Raw genomic sequence first — 23,505 nt, 5'->3', positions numbered from 1 at the left:
GAATGTATTATATTGCTAACTGAGCTGAATCAGTTTTGGGTATCTGCTCTTTTCTTCCAACCTTGCAGTCAGAGGGATAAATAAGGTATTCTATTAGAAGGATGGGAAAAGGGAATGAGGTTATGGAAGCATGGAATCCCATGAACTGAAAATCTCCCTTTTAAAACTTACCTTCTCTTGGCAGCTCTGGTATTGAGAGGGGCTTTTGGTCAGGGATTGAACTAAAGGGGAATGGAGAAGTAGTACTGTTCAATTCCTTACAAAAATTAAAAATATTATTCCCCATTATATCCCACAGAAGGTAGAAATGGGCACTGGACTATTTGAGCCAAAGAAAAGGTAGCTTAGCAGCAATAGGAAAAAGTGACAGGAGATCATTGACAAAGTTGGAGGGAGGGAAAGGAGGGACATATTGGCTCGGTGCCAGTAGACACCCAAGCTCGGTAAAAAAAAAATCAACCCCCCCCACCCCTGCCATTCAAACTACGTTTTTAACTGAGTTTCAAGGTATCTGCCGGTACCAAAATAATATGTGCCGGAATCACATCTCTATAGGCGCTTTTGGCCGCCTAATGTCACAGTGGGCATAGCTAATGCCAGGAGTGGCATTAGATGGCCTAAAGCACTTACGGAGGTGCAATTCACATCAAAGGTAGGCACCAGAAATGTAGGCCTGGGAAACCTTGACTTACATTTTTGGCACCTGTCTTTGTCGGAGGCACAATTCTGTACCTGGCGCCATCACTTGATTGGCATGCGATTGGCGGCTGCTTTTAAGGCGGTCGCCGACAACAGCGCTGGTTACAGAATCCAGACCATTCTCTCTCAAACTGTGTTTCTTGGTTTGGCTTCCTGACCTTCCTTGTGTTTAATTGTTAAATCTGTGTTCTTGGCTCTTAGTAAAACTCTACAGCCATCTCTCAGATCTCAACTCGGCTCCCTGAGCTGGATAATTGTTCCTTGGCCACTGGAGCAATAGCATGTAGGCAGCCCAAACACAGTGGCTTAGTACAAGTACATACTCCTGTGCCCTGGGTTGCTTGTAATCTCTGAGGTTTCAAACTGTGATTCTTCCCCCACGACTTCTCGGAGATGACTGGGACATCTCCCCTGCAGCATTTGGCCCTCACAATGGGCCTTCAGCTGGGAGTATCTAAACCAGGGGTCTCAAAGTCCCTCCTTGAGGGCCGCAATCCAGTCGGGTTTTCAGGATTTCCCCAATGAATATGCATGAGATCTATGTGCATGCACTGCTTTCAATGCATATTCATTGGGGAAATCCTGAAAACCTGACTGGATTGCAGCCCTCAAGGAGGGACTTTGAGATCCCTGCTCTAAACCCCTATGGGGCTCTAAACTGACTGAGGGGCCCAATCTCCTCCTGCAGGACTTGTTTGACCATCTTAGAAGCAGACTCCTTGGATAGTGCCCAGTTACATATGAAAGTGCTGTTGTGGGAAGGAAGGGGGACGACTTGTAAAATACATAGCACTGAAATACGAAGTAAAAATATTTCAGTTTTTTTTTTTTTTTTTAAATTTGTACCTTACTGGTGCATACGTATGTTTCTACATGCACAAACCTAGCGTACTGGTATACAAAATAGGAGAGGGTGTCTACCCATGCCCTTGTCATTGTATGTGGGCCTTGGAATTACAAAACTGTGGGGGCCTGCAAAGTAAAAGTTTGCCAGCAGTTGGAGAATGTAGGAGGTGTTTCTTCAATTGGCAGAATCCTAGCAACTATCTCCTCTGTATTCCTTTCTGAGCAGGTGGCAAATGTCATCAAGACCGAAGGCCAGCTGTGGATATTCAGAAGGCAGCCTACTGTCCTCTTGCTGACAAAGGAATTAGGGGGGGAAGAGGGGAGGATTCTAAAACAAATTTGTTGTACTTTCTGGGTTGAAAATCAGGAACAGTGAAATCATTGTATGCTCTCTGTACACTTCTCCCTCTATATTCACTGTGATAGGGGATTAATAGAACCGCAAATACTGAAAAACCGCGAATAACTTTTTTATATGTTATTTGCTGTTTTCTATTAAAAACCATTGTGAATATGGTGAAACCGCGAATAACATGGTGGGAGAACTGGCCTGTTCCTGAAGGAGAGGCAAAACACGGTGAAGAAAGTGCTGGGAATCAGTGATTTCTCTACGCAAGCTGATGTAATTTGGGGGAGGAGCCAGCAAGATAAAAACCGTGAATAATCGAAACCGTGAATGCTGAAACTGTGAATATGGAGGGAGAAGTGTAGAGAGAAGGGCTGGGAGTTTTAAGAGCAACAGAGTGAGACAAGGTAGATGGAGACAGGATGCAAATGCATCAGGAGAGAGGGGCCAGAGGTGTATAGTCTGAGGGGGTAGGAGAGCACAGGCATTGTTAGGTTTGTGCACCCCTTCTCTGGGATAGTGTGTATTTCTAGTAATTATTGTGGATGCTGCTTAAACAGTTCAAGTACAGGTTAATAAAATTTGAGACACTGTTGTTCTGTTGGAATAATTCACTAGTAGCTCAAGTATACTCTTAATAGAAACATAGAAGATGACGGCAGAAAAGGGCCACGGCCCAAAAAGTCTGCCCACTCTAATGACCCACCCCTTAATTTCTTCCTTGAAGTGATCCCACATTCTTATACCATTTTCTCTTAATAGAAACATAGAAGATGACGGCAGAAAAGGGCCTCTGCCCAAGTCTGCCCACCTACTTGCTGATAAATATTGGTAGAATATGCAGCTGTGACAGCTTGCAATCTATTTTTGTAGCTGGAGCATTGGAAGGTTTAGTGACTTGCCCAGGGTCACAAGGAACCGCACTCTTTTTTTTTTTTTTTCCTGGGGTGGGGGGGGAGGGCGATCCGTGTCCGAGTCTTGCCAGGCAACCGATTCACTAAAGAGTTGCCATGCAAATGATCTGATCGGACACACGCCCACAAGCGATCGAGACACATGTGCAGATCATCCTCTCTGCCTGGAGTTGTGATCCACGCATGCACTTGCTCTCCACACAAGCTTGAAGTCAAAATAAAAGGGGGGTGGGTGGCTGCATTCACTGGCCCCATAAGGATCATTTCAATAAAACTGAACATGCTTTGCAGCCAGACTGGAAAACTAAGCAGAACATGTCATAGTGCAGCCCCGCTTTAAAACCACGGGTTAAAAACACAGGGTGGCAGAGAGCAGGGTACTTTTTGCACAAGGGAGATGTTTTTTATTTTGATGGTTTCAGGGCTGCAGAGCCAGGATTTCAGGACGGCAGAGAGCAAGCCAGTCGGCAAGGATGTGAGCGACTGGTCCTCAGCAGTCGCTTCTTATTGGATCGCCAGCCCAGTTGGTGTTGCTGCCTTCCTACTTGTGCATGCATTTCCCCACATTTGCATGTGCGGATAGGATCGGGCAGAAAGTTAGTGGATCGGGTCGGGGGCGGAGAAGGCTCGCAAACTGGTCGGGACACGATCGGTGAGCTTAGTGAATCTAGCCCCAAGTCCATTTCCCCAGGTTTTTGGCCTACAGCACTGCTCCTCCATTGGTTAGTGATTAAAGTGGATTATACTTGTGTAGTTCTTGGTTTATTTTGAATTGGTTTAAGGTAAGTGAAAACATGTTTGCCTAATATGGACCACTGCTTTTGAAACGAGTTAAAGGGGGAATTCATGAAAGGGCATTGCTAATGCGCTTAACACCCTTTCATGAATTCCCCCTAAGTAAAGGGCATATGGATAATTGTGCTGCTTATCTTCCTAGATCAAAATCAGAGAAGGGAAAAGGGAACAGATGCCCTTTAAAGTCCCAATGCATGTTTTATTGTAGTTTTTATTAGTAAGCTGTACTAGTTCTGAGAAGACTGGATTTATTTATTTTAAAATAGACATTTCACATATACCTATGTCAATTACAATAATACCATACTATACCACACATTTATTTATTCATTCAATTTTCTATATCATTTTTCTTCTATATCACAATTTTCAACTAGGTTGTGATGTGGTTTATGATGAGATTTCTAGATCAGAGGACATAGGTGACCCATCATAACTGCGCGGGACAAACGCGCATTGACAATGGCGCGCTGGATTAAAACAGTTACTGTAAGTGCTCTGAGGGGGTGGGGGGAACCCCCACTAAACTTAGAAGTGTTCGCGTTCCCGTTGGGAGGTGGGAACCCCCCCATTACAGAGGAAACTGCCGATTACCCCCCAAAACAAGGTAAAACGGCAGTTTCCTCGGTAATGGGGGGGTTTCACCCCCCCCCACACACTCCCCCTCAGAGCGCTTGCTGTAACTGTTTTAATCCGGCATGTATAAATCCTGCGTGCGATTGTCAGCGCGCGTTTGTCCCATGCGTTGTAGCTAGTGTACGAGGACATACATACTCCAGGATCAAAACATATATACTAACAAATTCTTAAACTCATCACTCTTCGATAACTTAATAGAATCCAATAGCCTCCATCGAGAAAAGCCCGAATGCCTGCAGAAGCAGATGTGTCTTCAACAATTTTTCAAAATTGCTCTGAGAAGAACACATCCCTAGTAAACCTGAAACAACATTCCACCATAGTGGAGCTATACAAGAAAAAGAACTTAATTTTGTGCAAGATCTTATAATGTACCCTATGATACTCTGACATACAAAGTTTCATCCCTGTCTCTGATCTCAACGTGCGAGGAGGATGATATATAAATAACATCTGCTTCAAAACCACAGGAGCATCACAATATAACAATTGATGTGCTTTTGATAGTACCTTGAATTATATCTGGCAGCCAGCATAAAGCCTTCAGGAAAGGTCTGCCACCAGAAGTACATAGGGCTAGATTCACTAAGGACACCGATCGTGTTCTGACCACTTTGCGACCCCAATCTGGTTCACTAACTTTCCTCCCACACCCGATCTGAGCCGTACATGCAAATGAGTAACATAGTTGATGACGACAGATAAAGACCCGAATGGTCCATCCAGTCTGCCCAATCTGATTCAATTTAAATTTTTTCTTCTTAGCTATTTCTGGGCAAGAATCCAAAGCTCTACCCGGTACTGTGCTTGGGTTCCAACTGCCAAAATCTCCGTTAAAACCTACTCCATGCACACACACACACACACACAGTATACATAATACATACAGTGGTACCTTGGATTACGAGCATAATCTGTTCCAGGAGCATGCTCGTAATCCAAAATGCTTGTTTATCAAAGCGAGTTTCCCCATAGGAAATAATGGAAACTCGCTTTGATGCGTTCCCCCCCCCCCCACGAGAACCAGCATTGCACCCCCCGCCATGATCCGGCATCCCCCTGCAACAATCCGGCACCCCCCCCCCCCCACGCCGCTTCTTACCCTCATCTGGGCACCGGCATGTCCTGTGCTTGGTGCTGGTGCCCGAAGATCGGCCTCCTCTTCTGCTAGGCCTTGAGCATCTGAGCATGCTCAAGGCCTGCGTTCTGAACGTGAACTTGCAGGCCTTGAGCATGCTCAGATCTCAAGGCCCAGCAAGAAGAGGAGGCCGATCTTCGGGCACTGGCACCAAGCACAGGACATGCCGATGCCGGTGCCCAGATGAGGGTAAGAAGCGGCGGGGGGTGTCGGATCGTGGCAGGGGGGGGTGCTCATAAATTGGGCTATGCTCGGTTTCCGAGCCACCGATTTTGCAAATGTTTTGCTCGTCTTGCAAAACACTTGCAAACCGGTGCACTCGTAAACCGAGGTACCACTGTATTTGCCATCATTCACTGTTAACATATGTACTACTTTTTTGAAAAATCGTACTTAGGAAAGATACTAAACTTCAAAAAATTGTTTGTAAGGAGGAATTTGGTTGTTTTAACAATCGGGTTCTTTTATGCTTTTCAGTATGAAAACCCATGGACCATTCCAAATCTTCTTTGCATGGCACGAATTGGGCTCTCACCTGTTCTGGGTTATCTCATTATTGAAGAAGATTTTGCTGTTGCACTGTGTGTGTTTGCCTTGGCTGGGCTGACAGATTTGGTAAGTTGTAAAGATTTTCTAGATTTTATTTTTGATACTTTTTATTTTCAGAATTGCAGCTGAATGTTTACTGTATAGTGGCATCTAGGCAAATAGATGGTGAAAATATTGCTACTAAACTAGTTAAGTTGGTGACGGGACAAAAGCGCACCGACATTTGAGAGCGGACAATTGAGCGCAAGACTTCAGCGTGCCGCTCGGAAAGCTTATTTTAAAGGGCTCCGACAGGGGTGGGTGGGTGGGAACCCCCCACATTATACAGAAAACTTAACTTTTTAACCTATTTTTTCAGGGAAAAGTTAAGTTTTTTGTATAAAACCACCCCAACGGCAGCACCAACACTATTAAGTAAAGTTCCCCCCCACACCCCCTGTCAGAGCCTTTTAAAATAAGCTTTTAGAGCGGTGCGCTGAAGTCTTGCGCTCAATTGTCCGCTCTTAAATGTTGGCGCGCGTTTCTGACTGTGAACCGTTAAGTTCTCTGGCTGATTATCAGCCTAAGGTGGTAATGATTTCTAAAACTTCAAATAAAGTGGCAATAGTTGTGTTTTTATTTGGCTGATGGGACGTGAGGAGTTTTTCCCTCTTCTCCCTCGCCGCATTCAGAAATTGACCTATTTTTTTTTCCTATTGGAAATTCTTTCTCCTAAGGTAGACTTGAGTTGATAGAGCTACTTGGTGATTTTTAATTTGCATGTGGATGCGGTCTCTGTGAAAGCATGAGTGGGGGTTGGGCACAGAGCCTCAATAAACATGTAAACCACAGTGTACAAGTAAAACAAAACTCTTTTTTGGCATATTCCAACAAAATTATTATGATACTTGTTCTCCCTTAACTGCAGGGATAAGGACATTCACCGCTCTACGGGGCGGTGGATGGCCTTGTCCTCATACCCACAGTGAGCACTTCCCCCCTCACCATTTCGGCAGTTACCCGCGGCTAGCTGCGGGTAACAGCCAATGTGTCATTCTCTACTGCAGTGTTTTCCTGTCGGCACATATTTCTGTGAGTACCAGCTGACAACTTGAATCTGAGTTTTTGTTTTGTTTTGTTTTTTTTTGTTTTTTAGGGGGCTGTCTTTAAAAAGGGATTTTTAAAAAAATGATTTTCCTGGATGCCTACCCTCCTAAAATCCTAAAATTGTTTTTTTTTTTTAGGGTTCTCTGTGGTTTTCCCAGGCTATTTCTTTCCAGATTTGATTTTAAAAGCTATTTTTTAATAGTTGCCAGCTTCATTTTTGAAAGAAAACCACAAGGGTAGGATATCCTGGATTCATGCCTAATTTGCGGTGGATGGCTGTCAGATGCGCAGCCATGTTCCACGTGTGCTGCGGCCCGCAAGGAGTGTGAGGTTTGCCCAGATTTGGTGCCTTAGACCTCCAAGGAGGGTCTTCTAGCGCCTTCTGTCCCGACTCCTGCGAAAATGGTGTTGGGGCCCTGGGGAGTATGCAGGCGATGTTTCGGCGAAATGCAAGCGCTTTGCAGAAGATAAACCCTGTAAATCCTCCAAACAATCCAAACCTAGTGCGCAGGTATTGGCTCCCACTGGCCTGTGTTTTGGATAAATATAGATACATAAACAATTGGCATGCAATTAGCAAATGTAACTAAATATATTACAATGAATATATTCTTAGAAATTGATTTCCTAGAGAGAGATAAACAGCTATGATTTATAACTTGGCTAAATCACCAAGAATCCCATGAGCCTTTTCCTCATATGCAAAAACACATTCCGCTAACTAAACCCCTTCAGTGAACTGTAGAGGAAATTCCTGAACTCACCATTGTATTTCCAGGAGGTCAGTCCACAAGGTGTGAAGGATTACCTCTTCACAGCTGCAGGCAGGCAACTGAGGGACACAAGTTCCTGCTGGATAGTCGTAGAATTTTAACAATGTCGAGGTCCCAGGTTTTACGGTATGAAACAGCCAAACTACTAGCTGTCAGTCTTGCAGGGCAATGGTTGTGATATAGAGGTAAAGTTCACAAATGTCTTTCAAGAGCTACCCGACACCTGAAGAATGTTACATTCCTGGAGCAGCACAAAAGAACACACAAGTTTTAAGGACTGAACTCCTTCATATCCAAAACTTGTCTAAGGTCTAGATTCACTAAACCTACCGATCCTGTAATGACGATCGCAAAACCAGTTTTACTGTTCCCCGACCCGATTCACTAAACCGCCCGATCAATCTCCTCTCTGATCCGATTCACCCATGTAAATGAGTAAAACCCCATGCAAAATAGCCAAGCGATTGATTCACTAACAATTGCTTGGCTATTTTGAATCAGGTTTTACTATCCTAAAACCCGACTGCTGCAGACCTGTCGGTAACGCAATGTTGGCCTTAGGCCTCTCCCCATGCATCAACATGATACACCGGGGCAGGGCCTAAGGCTGGCATTGCGTCAAGAGGAGGAGCATGAGGACTTTGTGATTCCTCCTGCTCCCGGAAACTGCACTGGAGGCCTAAGGAGCAGGAGGGACTGAGCACCCCTCCTGCTCCCAACTTTAGAGATAAGGGGACGGGGAGCGGGGGTCCACGTTTTGGGGGGAGGGGGGATGCGCCAATGGCAGGAGGTAGTTGGCATCCCTTCTGCCATTTTTTTGATTGGGGTCCGGGTTCGGGGGGAGCGCTGATGGCAGGAGGGAGTGGGAATCCCTTCTGCCATTCTATTGGCGGCGGCGGGAATTTTGGTTTGGGGAGGGAGGGGGCACTGTTATACGGGAAACTTTTTTTTTCTTTTTTAATCAAGCAGTTATTTTGCATGTGTAATACACGCAAGATATCTGGCCGATTTTTAAAAAGAAAGAAAAAAGCCCAGCAGAAGCCCTGACAGCAGTGACAGGAGGCTGCTTCTCCTGTCACTACTGTCAGGGCTCTGCCCTGACTCAATCGCTCACTGAGAAATTGAGTCGGGAGTTTGCTTGCAAATAATTTGCACCTCCATGCAAACCATTTGCATGCAAAAAAGATATTGAATCAATCGTTGTTTTAAAATCGACCAGGAATCGGCCAACAGCAATTGAATCGCTATCTTAAGTGAATCTGTGCCTAAGTGTACTTGGGCTCTGGGTAGCTATTTGCATCCCTGATTTATCAGGAGATTGAGCACAGGCTGTTTGGCTCCTTCCTGGCTTGGCCAGGGTTAATAGCGGGCTGGCTGTGTGGTTCTTCCCCCATTGTGGGGAGAGTTTCTGGGAGTTGAAGCTCAGTCTGACATAGGCTGTCAGTCAGAACAGAAGACCAAGCCCGTAGAACAAACCTGTGAGGAAGAGTTGTTCTCCATTTTGTTCCAGCTGCATTTCTGAGCTGAGGCAGGCAGGCATCACATGGCACAGTGAGTAAGGCTATTATAGCCTATGTGGAAATTATGTGGGTGAGGGGACTGGAAAAATAAAATTAGAGTGTTTTGGGGGCAGAGCTAGGGTCCCCTTCCTCCAAAACCCTGTTCCCTTTAGTCTTTGAACTTCAGGGTAGTCCTCTCCCCCAGGTCATTTTTGGCACAAACTCGCTGGCGGAAGCCATCTTGGAATTTTAAATGATCTTTTATTCTAAAGCCTCTATCTGCCTTAAAACCTTTTGATTTTGCTTATAATCAATAGGGATGGACCTCTCCGGCCTTTCTATCTCTATATCGTGCCAGGTTTGTGCTGGTTGGTCGTTCAAGAAGTGTCTGTGTGCCACGGGGCACTCGGGGAAGGGGCAGGAGCCTTGGGATCAGCCTTCTCAGAGATCCTCAGGGCTGAGGTCCACAGGAGGCTCAATTCCAGGGGAAGAGGCCCTTTCCAGAGCTCTCAGAAGGAGATTTGGCTAAGCGCAGATAGTTGAACGCCGTGGAGCCCGGAAGCACCTTCAGGGAGTCCCTTCTAGGATCATCACGATCCCCCGTACAAGGCTTCACCTCAGATTTTGTGAGCCTGATGTGGAATGCTTATTTAAATTGCCAGGTTCCCCCAGCATTTGCTGGAGGTGTGACAGTGGTGATGGCAGCACCGGGGAGTAGTCCTCAGTTTATGCCACATGCAGATGAGGAACCAGAGCTGGACCAGGATATCCAGTCTGACATCAACTGGGAGGATAGAAGATAAGATTCCATGCCCTTATAGTCCCAGGAAGGCGTTTCCTTGGCAGAGTCTGGTCTCTGCATGAGACCAGAGGTCAAGAATCGGTGGTGGTCCTGGACCAGGGGGAAGACCTCCATGGTGCAACTGCTGTTCAAGGCATCGGCGCTCCCAGGCATAATAGCTAATTTGCTATGTGAATTGCAGCTGGATTTTCTACCAGCCTCCATGTCACAGTGTTGAATTATGAGCAGCTCTGTGACTCCAACCACATTCTTTCCTTCACATCCTGACTTCATGAAGGTAGTCACTGATCTCTGGGAATCTCCAGAGGGGTTCCTGCGAGTGGCCAAGATTATGGCCAAGCTTTACTCCATGGCTCTGGATTTTCAGCAGCTGTTTGTTCAGTCAAAGGTGGGCAAGAAGGTGTGATGTTGAAGGATGCTTGGGATCACAAGACGTGGTTCTCAAGAGGCAATTTGAAGTTGTAGCCTTAGGAATTAAAGCAGCAGCCTTTGTGGCACGTGCTTGCCACACTTGGCTATCTCGGGTCCCAACCTTGAAGAAAGACTAGGACCCTCAGATGCTCCTTTCTGGGGTGAATTATGTAGCAGATGCTTTGTACGACATCATAAGAGTCATGAGCATTGGGTATCGGCCTATTGTGCCTCCATCCCACAGATGCTCTGGATCAGACAATGGGCAGGAGACTTAGCTTTTAAGGCCACCCTCAGCAGGTTTCCCTTCAAGTGGCAGATGCTATTTGGACAGGGTCTGGATGACCTGATGGCCAGTGTTATGGACTGTAACTCTAAGGCCTTGCTGGACAGCAGACTCCGGATAGCTCGGAGTTCAGGGCATGGGAATTTTGAGGCTCTTGAAGATTTCGTTCTTATGCTGGACTTTCAGAAGTCTCGGCAGAGGTTCAGTAAGAGCAGAAGGCAGCAATCCTCTTGTTCTCATCCCTCTCCAACCTCCAAAAAAGCACAATGACTCCAGGTCAGAGCTGTAACCCCCAGATAGGGGGCAGGCTCTCGGCTTACTGGACAATCTGGGCACAGATCATTGGATCCTGGAGGTTGTTAGAGAAGGTTACAAAATCACATTCTATGCCCCCTTTCTGGATCTCTTTGTAGATTCCCCGGCCAATTGGCCGGAGAGAGCTCTCGGAGTCCCAGGCAAAGGTGCAAAGGCTGTTATTGAGAAAAACATGGGGGAAGCCACTGCTTGCCCTGTATTGGCAGGGCTGTGGAGTCAGAGTCGGAGGAAATTTCGGGAGTCGGAGTCGGAGTCAGAAGTACAAAAAATTGAGGAGTCGGAGTCGAACATTTATCTACCGACTCCATTTTTGAACTTGACATATCAATCACGAGCGATTCTTTCAGCTATAGCACCCACTATATACACAGCACAAATGTTGCGAGCAGCTTCTGCGGCCTTAGAACCTTGATTAAAAGCAAAAAGAAGGTGGTGTCGAAAATGCTCATTTCTCTCAACTTGACATTCCATTTTAACGATCTGAAAATTAACCAGTGCTGCGGAGTCGGAGTCGGAGGAAATTTCGGGTACTGGAGTCGGAGTTGGAGTCTGAAGTACAAAAAACTGAGGAGCCAGAACATTTATCTACCGACTTCACAGCCCTGTGTATTGGTAGCATGAAATATTGCTACACCTTGGGTTTTGGCCAGGTACTGGTGACCTGGATTGGCAACTGTGAGAATGGGCTACTGGGCTTGATGGACCTTTGGTCTGCACCAGTAAGAGCTATTCTTATGTTGTTATGATTCTGATCTTCACGTCATAGAGCCAGTTCCAGACAGCAGTTCGGGCAGATAATCCACATACTTCATAGTGCCAAAGAAAGGCTCGGATAACTGGAGGCCAGTTCTGGACCTCAAGTAGATCAATACTGTGCTGAAAGTACCATGCTTCCACATGGAAATTGTTTGGTTATTGTGGTGGTGGATCTTAGGGAATTTCTTGCCTGCCTTGATTTAATGGAGGCCTGTTTCAATGTAGTTCCACGAACTGGAGCAGCATTTCCAATTATCCACTCTCTCCTTTGGCCTTGGCCTTACCACAACACCTTGCACCTTTTACCAAAATGAAATGGTGGTAGCAGCATACCTGCACAAGGCAGGGATCCAGACATACTCATATTTGGATAATTGACTAATCAGGGCCCCATTCAAAGAAAAGGGCGAACTGGCAGTCTCAAGAGTGGTCCATATCCTGCAGAACTTGGGATGGATAGTCAACTTCAAGAAGAGTCACTTAGAGCCAACCCGGAGTTCTATTCGATACTGCTGTAGGCCAGATTTTTCTTTCAGAGACTGCAGAAGCATATAAAGGACCTGCTACTGAGTCCAGCTCTGACAGTGTGGTGGCATCTGCAGGTCCTGGGGTTGATGGCGGTAGGGTACACATGAGACCCTTCCAAAACTCTCTCCTATCCCGCTGGTCTCCTCAGACAGACTCTCTTCAGCAACTGCTTCCATTGACACAGGAAGCGAGGAACAACTTATGTTGTGGCTGCAAATAGCTTCCCTCTCAAAGGGCCTATCTCTCTGTATATCCTTCTGGGAGAACCTAATGACCAAGGCCAGCCTTTGTATTTTGTTTGGGGGGGTGTCATTGCAATGGACACCCAGTTCAGGATCATTGCTGCCTGACCCAGCAAAAGTGGTCCATAAATCAACTGGAACTCGGAGCCATTTGGGTGCCGTTGCAGTCCCTGGAGAAAGCCCTGGAAGGAAAGGTAATCAGGGTGTTCTCAGACAATGTTACAGCAGTGGCCTACGTTAACCAACAAGGAGGCACCAGGAGTGCCCTTTTACATCCAGAAGCTCATCTTCAGGCTTTCTCAGCCGCACACATTGTGAGAGTGGAGAATGTTCAGTCTGACTTTCTCAGTCAGCAAACGCTTGACCCAGGAGAGTGGTTGCTGTCCCCATATATGTTCACCATTATTCAGCAGTGGGGCACCCACTGATGGATCTAATGGTCTCAGCAACAAATACAAAGGTATATCGCTTTTACAGCCGAAGATATGAGCCTGGAAGCACAGGGTTGGACATGTTGGTCCAGCCATAGCTGGAGAAGGGGGTTATTGTATATGTTTCCCCCGTGGCCCATGCTAGGTCAAGTCATTTGCAGAATCGTGAGTCATCTGAGGCTGGTTATCCTAGTGGTTCCTGATTGGCCCACAGACCATGGTATGCAGACATAGTTTGTCTATAGAGAGATGAAGGTCTCAGATTGTCGGTTCAATCGGATCTCCTAACTTGGGGCCCAGTCTACATAGAGAATCTGTAACACTTTGAGCTTATTCTCTCTTGAGCAGGCTATCCTAGTGAGGAAAGGATACTTGAAGGTGGTCATTTTCACTCTGCTTAGAGCCAAGAAGCCCTCGACGGTGGTAGCTTATGCCAAGGCCTGGAAAGCTTTCTGAAAATAGTGTGTTAAGGTCAGTGCAGAGCTTTTACAAGCAGTGGCGTACCTAGCATATCATTTTTTGGCACGACCTTTACGGCAGCCATATACAACTACAACTCTCCGGCTGCTGTAAGAAGGCAGTTTAGACATCGCCGGCCAAAGGGCAGGGAGGTTTGTCGGACCGGGCCTGTTGGTTGGGGGGGTGAAAGCACCACGAAGGTAAGGGGCAGGGAGGGAGAAAGGGAGCTACCGGTAATTCAACTCTGCGGTGACAGTAAGGAGGGCGGCAGTAAGGAGGGAGGGAGCCCGATAGAGACCGGGCCGGCTGTGCACCCTCTCTAAGGCTGCACCCGGGGTGGACGCCCCCCCCCCTTGTACGTCACTGCTTACAAGCCTCGATCTTGGTAGTCTTGGAATTTTTGCAAGAGGGGCTTGAGAAGGGTCTATCAGTGGGATCGCTGAAAGTGTAGTTAGAAGGTCTTTCATGTCTGAGCTCGGGGGGGGAGGGGGGAGAAGAACATATCTTTCCACTCACCCAGATGTGGCAAGTTTCCTTAAGGGGCTCTCAGGTTGTGCTCTCTGGTACCTCTAGCATTCCTATCCTGGAACCTTAATTCTGTTTTTCAAGGTCTCAGTAGGGCTCCGTATGAGCCTTTAAAAGAGGCTGTTAGATGTGACAGTCAAGATTATGTTCTTCATAGTGATTACATCGGCAAGACAAGTCTCTGAGTTACAAGCTCTCTTCAGGGAGCTGTTTCTTAAGATTATGGAAGCAAGGCTGTCCTTGCTTACGGTTCCGTCTTTTTCTGCCAAAAGTAGTCTCTACCTTCCATGTCAATCAAGAAATCTGTTTGCTTGCCTTTCAGCCTATAGGGTCAAGGGAAAAAGACAAAATGTTGCATGTGCTAGACATCAGAAGAGTGCTTTTATCACTACCTCAAAGTTACTAATGAGTTTGAGACTGATCACCTTTTGGTTTGGACCAGTCATGCTAAGAACAGCAAGTATTTATCCAAGGCTTCAATCTCCAGATGGATTAAAATAGCAATTTCCTCTGCATATGTGGGCTGTGGTAAGCAGCTTCTGATCTTGTTGAAGGTACATTCCACCAGAGGGGTGGCTACTTCATGGGCAGAGGCTCAGGCAGTCTCCCCATGGACATTTGTAAAGCAGCGATATGGTCGTCTCTTCATACCTTTATCAGGTTCTATAGAGTAGATATGGCAGCAAGGAAAGACACTGCTTTTGGGTCCTTGGCAAGCTCAGTAGTCTTGCCCTAGACTCGGGGGAGACTATTTTGTTACATTCCTAGCATTCAGGACTATTAGACACATTGCACTAGAAAGACAGATTAGGTTCTTACCTTAATACTTTTCTTTCTTGCAGATGCGTCTTAATAGACCTGAAGCCTCACCCTGTGAATGGGCTTTGCATGCCTTTGGTCTTAATTTCAGTCTATGTCTTGTCTGACTGTGAAGAATTTCTCTGTGTGTCAGCTGAGATTTTTAAAAACCACCCTAAAAAAACAGATGAGATATTGTGTCTGAGTTTCTACTACTTAGCTGGAAAGGAAGTAGCTACGAGCTCCATAAATGCTGTTTCTGGTTGCACACAGTCTTGTATAATTTTGATAATGTTATTCTTGTTTCAGAGCAGAACAGAAGTATAGTGTTAGGGAGTTCTCCCCTTTGCCCTCCTTCAGTGATGTCTTCTATTACACTGGTTCTTGACTACGTTTGTACAAACTGAGGACAGGAGCAAGCCTACCAGGAAGGAAGCAGAGTTGAAAGATGAGTGAAGTGATATTCTGCAAGCAACTTGCGGGTTCAGATGCATAACCCTAGTGCTCAGGACTACTAGACACATTTACAAGAAAGAAGATTATCGAGGTAAGAACCTGATTTTTCTTTCAAGGTTTTCGTAATGCTGCATATGCATCTGGCAAATAGTTTGCTCATTGTCTCAAGGACCTTTTAAGTAGTTCTGTGAACTACTAATGTTGTTAATTGACACCCTTTTTTTCACAGTTGGATGGCTATATTGCACGAAATTGGGCTAATCAGAAATCCATTTTGGGAAGTGCTCTTGATCCACTGGCAGATAAAATACTTATCAGTGTACTGTATGTTTGCTTAACTTACACAGATCTTATTCCAGGTAAGAATTCAATAGTAGTGGATTCCTGCTCTCTGAAAAAGCTATTGCCTACTGATTTTTTTCTGCCCTACAGGAGGTGCACCTATCAACAGCTTGACACTGGAAGGAATCTTTTCTCTTATATAAGGAAATCTGGCTTTTCTGTGAAAATCCCCTGAAAATACCACAGGAATGGGAACCGTTCTTGCTGCATTCCCACGATAATGGGGAAGTATCTGCTGCTGCTACTGCTTCTGTTTATCCTGTCCATCAGCAACAGAGGTGGTGACAAAGCAAAGATAAAGTTGTTATGGGTCCAGTCTCTTCCTGCTCATGGCTGCCGGACTGGCCTCCCTCTGATGACATTTCTAGTTCTGTGGCAGAGCCAGCAGCCATGAGGAGGAAGAGAATGGACTTGCAAAATCATTACCTTTGTTTTGTCTCCTCCACTACTGCTATTAGTCTGGAGAATCAACAGTGGTTGCGGCTGGGTCAGCGTTGGTGTCAGGTGGGAGGGAATAGCTGAATGCAGGAGGGAATATCTTGAAGAGAAGAGGGGACAGACATGCTGGATGAGGGAAGCAGAGGAAGAGACGCTGAATGGAAGGGGGATAAGCACGTGGAATGAGGGAGACTGGGGGACAGATATGCTGGATGGAAGGAGGGGGGGGACAGGCACAGACACATTGGACATAGGAGGGGAGAGGCAGAATCTGGATAAAAGGAGGACATGGGGACAGACAGACTTCCCCTAGATAGAAGTGGAGGGGATAGAAGGCAAGCACTGGATGAAAGTAGGGAGTGAGAGGAAAGAGAATGAAAGGGGGCAGATGCTGGATAGAAGGGGGGCGGAGGGGACAGAAAGAAGCACACACTGGATGGAAGAGAGAAAGAGGGGGTGGCAAATGCTGAATGTGTGTATGGGGGGGTTGGCAAAAGAAAATTGAGGAAGTGAAATAGAGCCAGAGCAATGGGAAAATATGGCAAACTGTAGGTAAATCAAATACTCAAAACCACAGGTAAAGACCAAAATGACACTGAAGGTATTTTATCTATAAAGGAACAAGCCTCAGATTGTGGAGCAACACCCACTTCGGGTTATCTTAAGAAGAAATTCCAATTCCCTTGCTCCTCTTTACATCACTGGCTTGAACCCAACCTATCTACCTCTCCCTGAAATTGTGTTTTTATCTATCTTTATTAAGTGTCTTGTAAATGTAGAAGAAAATTATTTAAAAAGCCTCTTTAATTCATTATTAACGAACCTACTATGGACTTAATAAATTTCATCAACTCTTTACTGAAAATGATTAACTTAACAGTTCATTTTAGAACAGAACCGACAGATTAATTTAAAAAAATTGTACTTATCTTGAAAAGTGCACTGATGCTCTATAAAGTGCTACGTTGGAAAGTGCAATATGAAATGAAACACTTTAAGCACTATTGCACTTTCCAGCATTTTATATTGAACTTATTTTATTAAAGTATAAAAAGAAACAATGTTCTGTACAATTGTCATTTTATAAATCAAAGTTCTGGCTGCCGAACTAGAGGACAAGATCTTCAGCTGACAGGGCTTTGTTTATAAATGTTTATCAACACAACTAATATACTACATTATCCTAAAGCAAAAGAAAATAAATACAATTTTTTTTCTACCTTTGTTGTCTGGTTTCTGCTTTCCTCATCATCTCATCATTTTATTCCTTCCATCCACTGTCTGCCTTCTCTGCCTCTTCTATATGGAATCTGCTCTATTTCTATGCTGCCTCTCCTTTCCATCTCGTCCCCCCCCCCCCGCCAATTGGTCTGACACCCATCTTCTTCATTCTGCTCTCCCATTGTCTGGCAATCCTCTCTTCTTCTCTTCCATCTTTTCTTTCCTCCCCCAGACTGTTTTTAGTATCTCTCTCCTCCTTTTCTCCCTTCAGATTTGGTATCTGTCTCCCCAATCCAGCATGTGCCCTTTTTTCTTTATCCCCTCCTTCCATCCAGTGTGTTCTCTCTCTCTCTCTCACTTCCTTCAGCGTCTTCTCCCCTCTCTCTCCTACCCACTTCCATGTAGTGTCTACTCCTCTGCTCCCTCTTTCTCTCCACTTCCCTTCAGCACCCTTTGCGCAGTCCAGCAGCCTTCTCCTTCCCGATTGCTAAAGTCTCCCTCCCTCCCTCCCCTCATGTTCGCTGGTGATTTTTATTTTTCTGTCATCGAGTGGCCCAAGCCTTTTCTCAAGTCGCGTGCAGCTCCACTGAAACTTTTCCTCTGACGGAACGTCCTGTTTTCTGAGAAGTTTCAGGCAGCCACGTGCAACTTGCTTAAAGGCTTGTGCCTCCCCTCCCCCGCACCATCTCCAGCTGCATCACAGAGTTACTGAATAAATGTCTTGCACTACCCGCTCAACATCTTTATAAGCTTCTGGTTCAGGAATTCCCTGAATCCTTATATTCTACCTCTATGACATATTTTCTAGGTCTTCAACTCTGCTGTTGTAGTCCAGGAAGTCTCTCTGCAGCTTAGTAGTACTATTTTGCAAGTCCTTGACTGCCTCCTCCTGTTTTCCAATAGAAGTTTCTGCCTCTTCCATGCGACCATAGTTCCACAAACTCCTGTTTTAATTCAAGTACCATGTTTCCCTGAAAATAAAACACTATCCTTTATTAATTTTGGGCCCCAAAAAGGCACTAGGTCTTATTTTCGGAGTAAGACTTATTTTTTTCCGTGTACAATGACCATCTCTCCCTTCCTCTCCTCTACCCCAATTCTTCCTATTTCCTATCTCTCCCCCACATGTGCAGCATCTTTCCTCCCCTCTCACTCATCCCCTTGAGTAATATCTTTCTATCCCTCACTCCCTCCCCTCCCCTTGTGCAGTAGAACCCTTGCAGCTTCTCTCCCTCCCATCCCCTGTGCAGCAGAACCCTTGAAGCTTCTATCCCTCCCTTCCTCCCATCCCCCCGTGCAGCATCTTTCTATCCCTTCCATGCATACCCCCCCTCGCTGACCCTTTCATCTCTCCCTCCCATCCAAACCCTGACTGGAGACCGAAATACCTGGTAACAAATGACAGCATCGGCAGCACAGGCTGCATCGCTGCCTTCTCATGCCCGGGCGTTCCTCTGCCGCATCACTGACCATCTTGCTAATATCCATGCATACAAGACCATTTTGCTAATATCCCTTGTCTTGGGGATGACCTTTTTGTGACAAAATTGGCCACACAAAAAATGACCAAAGCATGACAACCCTATCTATGGCAAAAAATTCAAAGCCTCAGACTTCTAAGCGATAATACAATTGTAGGTATCAACCATCATCTTACAAATGGCACTATACTCAGCCAACTTCTTCTAGGCCTCCTCCAAAAAAGTGTCCCAGACAGCAATGTTCCCAGAAAGTTTCAACCTTGGCATAAATCTACTCAGTCTTTTTGACTCCTTCATCCAAGTTTCAAGTTTATTAAACATTTGTTGTACACACAATGTCAAGTATTTCAATGCATATGATAATATTAAAAGTAGGGGACAAACTATAAGACAATTTGTTAAAAAAAAATAAAGTATATATGTTCAAATTTAATTACCGGTACAAAAGGAGATGGGGATGAACTACAATCATTAAAGAAAATGAAGAAACATTTAAGGAAAATACATTAGGAAGGTGGCAAAGAGTAAAGATAAGAAAATGGAGTAAAATAGAGGGGACAGAAAGAAAAGTTTGGGACCTATACATGGGGTCTAATTAAGACTGAGTATTTATAATATAAAATTTTTAATTGTAAACAAGTTATCCAGAGACTAGCCACCATTCTACCACCTCATCCTTCTCCTCATCCCATCTGAGGTCAACTCATTTATTACCACCATTATTGGACACTCATCACAACCAACAACTGGGTTTTAAGAGTCGTAAAAGAAGGCTATGCTCTTCGTCTTCATGGAAGTACCTCTACTTAGACCCCAAAGAAAGTATGCTTTCAACTCGCAGCAGACCTCTCTTCTTTAACAAGAACTGTCAGCCCTCCTGCAGCTGAATGCCATTGAAGCAGTATCTCAGATGGGCCGGGGATTCTACTCCAAAATTTCCTGCGCCCAATCCTCAACCTCCGAGCCCTCAAGTATTTAGTTTTGCGTACTATCTCTGGGCACTCTTTATTCCCTCTAGAGAAGAACGACTGGCTTTGCTTTCTGGATCTCAAGGAAGCATGTATACACATATCCCTATTCTTCTGGCCCAACAGATAATACCTCTACTTTCAGATAGGACCTCATCATCTCCAGTACAGGGTGCTACCCTTGGATTAGCATCAGCACCCACAAAGTGTTTAGTTGTAGTAGCTGCAGCACTCTGCTCTTATGGCTTTCATGTGTTCTCTTATCTGGATGATTAGTTGATAAAAACTTCCTCTCGAGTGACTCAAGTAGTAATGACTTCAACCATATGACTTCTGGAGCTATTGGGATTTGCGATCAACTACCAGAAATCCCATCTCCAACCAACACAGACCCTGGAATTCATAGATGCGTTGCTGGATACAACTCAGACCTTCCTCAGTAAAGGCTCATAGAAACATAGAAATAGACGGCAGATAAGGGCCACGGCCCATCTAGTCTGCCCACCCCAATGACCATCCCCTACCTTTCTCTGTGAATAGATCCCACGTGTCTATCCCATTTGGCCTTAAAATCAGGCACGCTGCTGGCCTCAATAACCTGAAGTGGAAGACTATTCCAGCGATCAACCACCCTTTCAGTGAAAAAGAATTTCCTGGTGTCCCCATGCAGTTTCCCGCCCCTGATTTTCCATGGATATCCCCTTGTTGCTGCGGGACCCTTGAAAAAGAAGATATCTTCTTCCACCTCGATGCGGCCCGTGAGATACTTGAATGTCTCGATCATGTCACCCCTCTCTCTGCGTTCCTCGAGTGAGTACAGCTGCAACATATCCAGCCGTTCCTCGTACGGGAGATCCTTGAATCCCGAGACCATCCGGGTGGCCATTCTCTGGACCGACTCCAGTCTCAGCACATCCTTACGGTAATGCGGCCTCCAGAATTGCACACAGTATTCCAGGTGGGGCCTCACCATGGATCTATACAATGGCATAATGACTTCAGGCTTACGGCTGACGAAACTCCTGTGTATGCAACCTATGATTTGCCTTGCCTTGGATGAAGCTTGCTCCACTTGATTGGCAGTCTTCATGTTCTCACTGACGATCACCCCTAAGTCTCGTTCTGCTTCAGTTCTTGTTAGGATCTCGCCATTAAGGGTGTAAGTCTTGCATGGATTTTGGCTGCCCAGGAGCATGACTTTGCATTTTTTGGCATTGAAGCTGAGTTGCCAGGACCTAGACCAGCGCTCCAGTAGGAGTAAGTCGTGCATCATGTTGTCGGACATTGAATTTATGTCTGTTATGCTTTTGCCCACTACATTGCTTAGTTTGGCGTCATCGGCGAATAATGTTATTTTACCTCGCAGCCCTTTTGCCAAGTCTCTTATAAAGATGTTGAATAGGATCAGGCCCAGGACCGAGCCCTACGGTTCTCCACTGATTACCTCCATCATTTCGGAGGGGGTGCTGTTCACCACTATCCTCTGAAGCCTACCTCCAAGCCAGTTCCCAATCCATTTTGTCAATGTGTTGCCCAATCCTATAGAACTCATCTTGCTCAGCAACCTGCGGTGTGGTACGCTATCGAATGCTTTACTGAAGTCCAGGTATACGATGTTCAGGGACTCCCCAACATCCAGCTTCCTCGTCACCCAGTCAAAGAAGCTGATCAGGTTGGATTGGCAGGATCTCCCCTTAGTAAATCCATGTTGACGGGGATCCCGTAGATTCTCCTCGTTCAGGATCGTATCCAATTGGCGTTTGATTAGAGTTTCCATTAGTTTGCACACTATTGATGTGAGACTCACCGGTCTGTAGTTTGCTGTCTCCATCTTGGAGCCTCTCTTGTGGAGTGGAATGACGTTAGCCGTCTTCCAGTCCAACAGGACGTTACCCGTCCTAAGGGAGAGATTGAAGAGCGCGGATAGCGGTTCCGCCAAGACATACAACTCTCTGAGCACCCTGGGGTGTAGGTTGTCAGGCCCCATTGCCTTGTTAACCTTAAGCTTTGACAGCTCGCAGTAGACACCACTGGGTGTAAACTCGAAATTACTAAACGGGTCATCTGCGTTAACCCTTGTCTGTAGCTGAGGACCCGAGTCCTGGCGCCTTGCGGGTGAAGATTGAGCAGAAGTATTCATTTAACAATTGGGCTTTTTCCGAGTCTGCTTCTACATAGTCTCCGTCTGGTTTCCTAAGACGTACTATCCCACCTGAGTTCTTATTTCTGTCACTGATATACCTGAAGAAGGATTTATCTCCTTTCTGGATGTTCTTCGCTAGAGACTCCTCCATGCGGAATTTGGCCTCCCTAACTGCTGTTTTGACTGCTTTTGACTTGGCCAGATAGACTTCCCTAGAGTCCTGTTTCCCTTTGCAGAAAACTGTCTACTCAACAAGCCATCTCAGCACGTCAAATGATGCGTCAAATGGGTAACATGGCACGCACAGTACATGTTACTCCATTTGCCTGCCTTCATCTCAGGGATCCCCAATGGACTCATGCCTTGCAATGATCTCGGGCCACAGATCACTCTCCCAACAACTCAGTCACCTCACTTCTCCGTCAGTCCATACAGTGGTGGTTCATCCCAACCAATTTTTCCAGGGGCCTTCTATTTCATGTTCCTCCACATCAGAAGATATTAACCACATATGTGTTCATGTTTGGATGGGGAACTCACTTGAAGGCCTTCGTATTCAAGGAGCTTGGACAGTTCAGGAGTCCTTTCACATCAATCTCCTAGAACTGCGAGCAATTTGCAGAGCACTGCACACATTTCAGGATTGACTTCTCAATCAAGTGGTCCTGGTGAGTAACTCTGGTCCTTGAAGGCCGGAATCTAGTCTGCTTTTTAAGATTTCCCCAGTGAATATGCATGAGATCTATTTGCATGCACTGCTTTCAATTCATATTCATTGGGGAAATCCTAAAAACCTGACTGACTTCCGGCCCTCGAGGACCGGAGTTGCCCACCCCTGTACTAGGTCAACAAACAAGGAGGCACTGGGTCTTGCATCTTTTGTCAAGAAGTAACTCAAATTTGGAATTGGGCCATTCCCCGAAACATCTTTCTCAAAGTTGTGTACCTAGCATGCAAACAAAACACGGGAGCTGGGAGAGGGGTTAAAACCTTTTGTAAAGACTGTAACATTTTTGGAAGTACTGCTTACATATGGAAAAGGAGAGGAAAAAGGTAAGAGGTACTAAATACTGAGATCTTCAGTAGGTGGCTAAGAGCTGCAATAGGTGTCATCAAGAAGGCTTTAGGTACATTGGAGGATGGGGATATACATGGAACAAGAGACTATATTGTAAGGATGGGCTGCATCTTACTATGAAAGGTAAAAGGAGATTGGTGCCCCCCTACAGTTATTCCTTCTGCAAGAGAGCTCAGAAGGTGTGTTTTGCGCTGCTCAGCTTACCTTTATTATTTTTGGGTATTTTTCCATCTGATTTTTTATATTCTCTGCTGCTTCAGTGCTCAGAAGTCCCCTGCTCAGGCATACTCCGTCAGGGAAAGGATGCAATCCTGTGTTAACTTTTAATTTAGTGATTGTAATATGTCAGTTTTTTAAATTTACATCTAGCATCTTTACATTTTGCACAGTACAGGGGGATATCACTTTTCCTGTTTCTTGTGTTGCACTGTGGCTTCTTGGGGGTTCAGTTTAATATTTTTCTACATATTTCTATTTTTAATTTGTGGCTCTATACTGTGTGAGCAAACAAAAACCAACTGCAGATGTGTACAAGATGCAG

At 45.5% G+C, this 23,505-nt stretch overlaps 1 protein-coding gene across 1 annotated transcript in view; it reads left to right on the top strand.

The window, feature by feature from the left end:
• Positions 1-23,505, top strand: part of CRLS1 (cardiolipin synthase 1) — a 47,242-nt gene that overhangs the window by 5,159 nt on the left and 18,578 nt on the right. Inside the window, exons 2-3 of the mRNA XM_033937252.1 lie at positions 5,855-5,992; positions 15,523-15,652. Of these exons, the coding sequence (XP_033793143.1) occupies positions 5,855-5,992; positions 15,523-15,652 (268 nt within the window). The remainder of the gene's footprint in view (positions 1-5,854; positions 5,993-15,522; positions 15,653-23,505) is intronic.

The sequence above is a fragment of the Geotrypetes seraphini genome, chromosome 3 (assembly GCF_902459505.1).
Source record: "Geotrypetes seraphini chromosome 3, aGeoSer1.1, whole genome shotgun sequence".
In the NCBI taxonomy this organism is placed as follows: Eukaryota; Metazoa; Chordata; class Amphibia; order Gymnophiona; family Dermophiidae; genus Geotrypetes; species Geotrypetes seraphini.
Note: the sequence above shows the minus strand (reverse complement) of the source record. Positions and strands in the feature narration are given on the sequence as shown.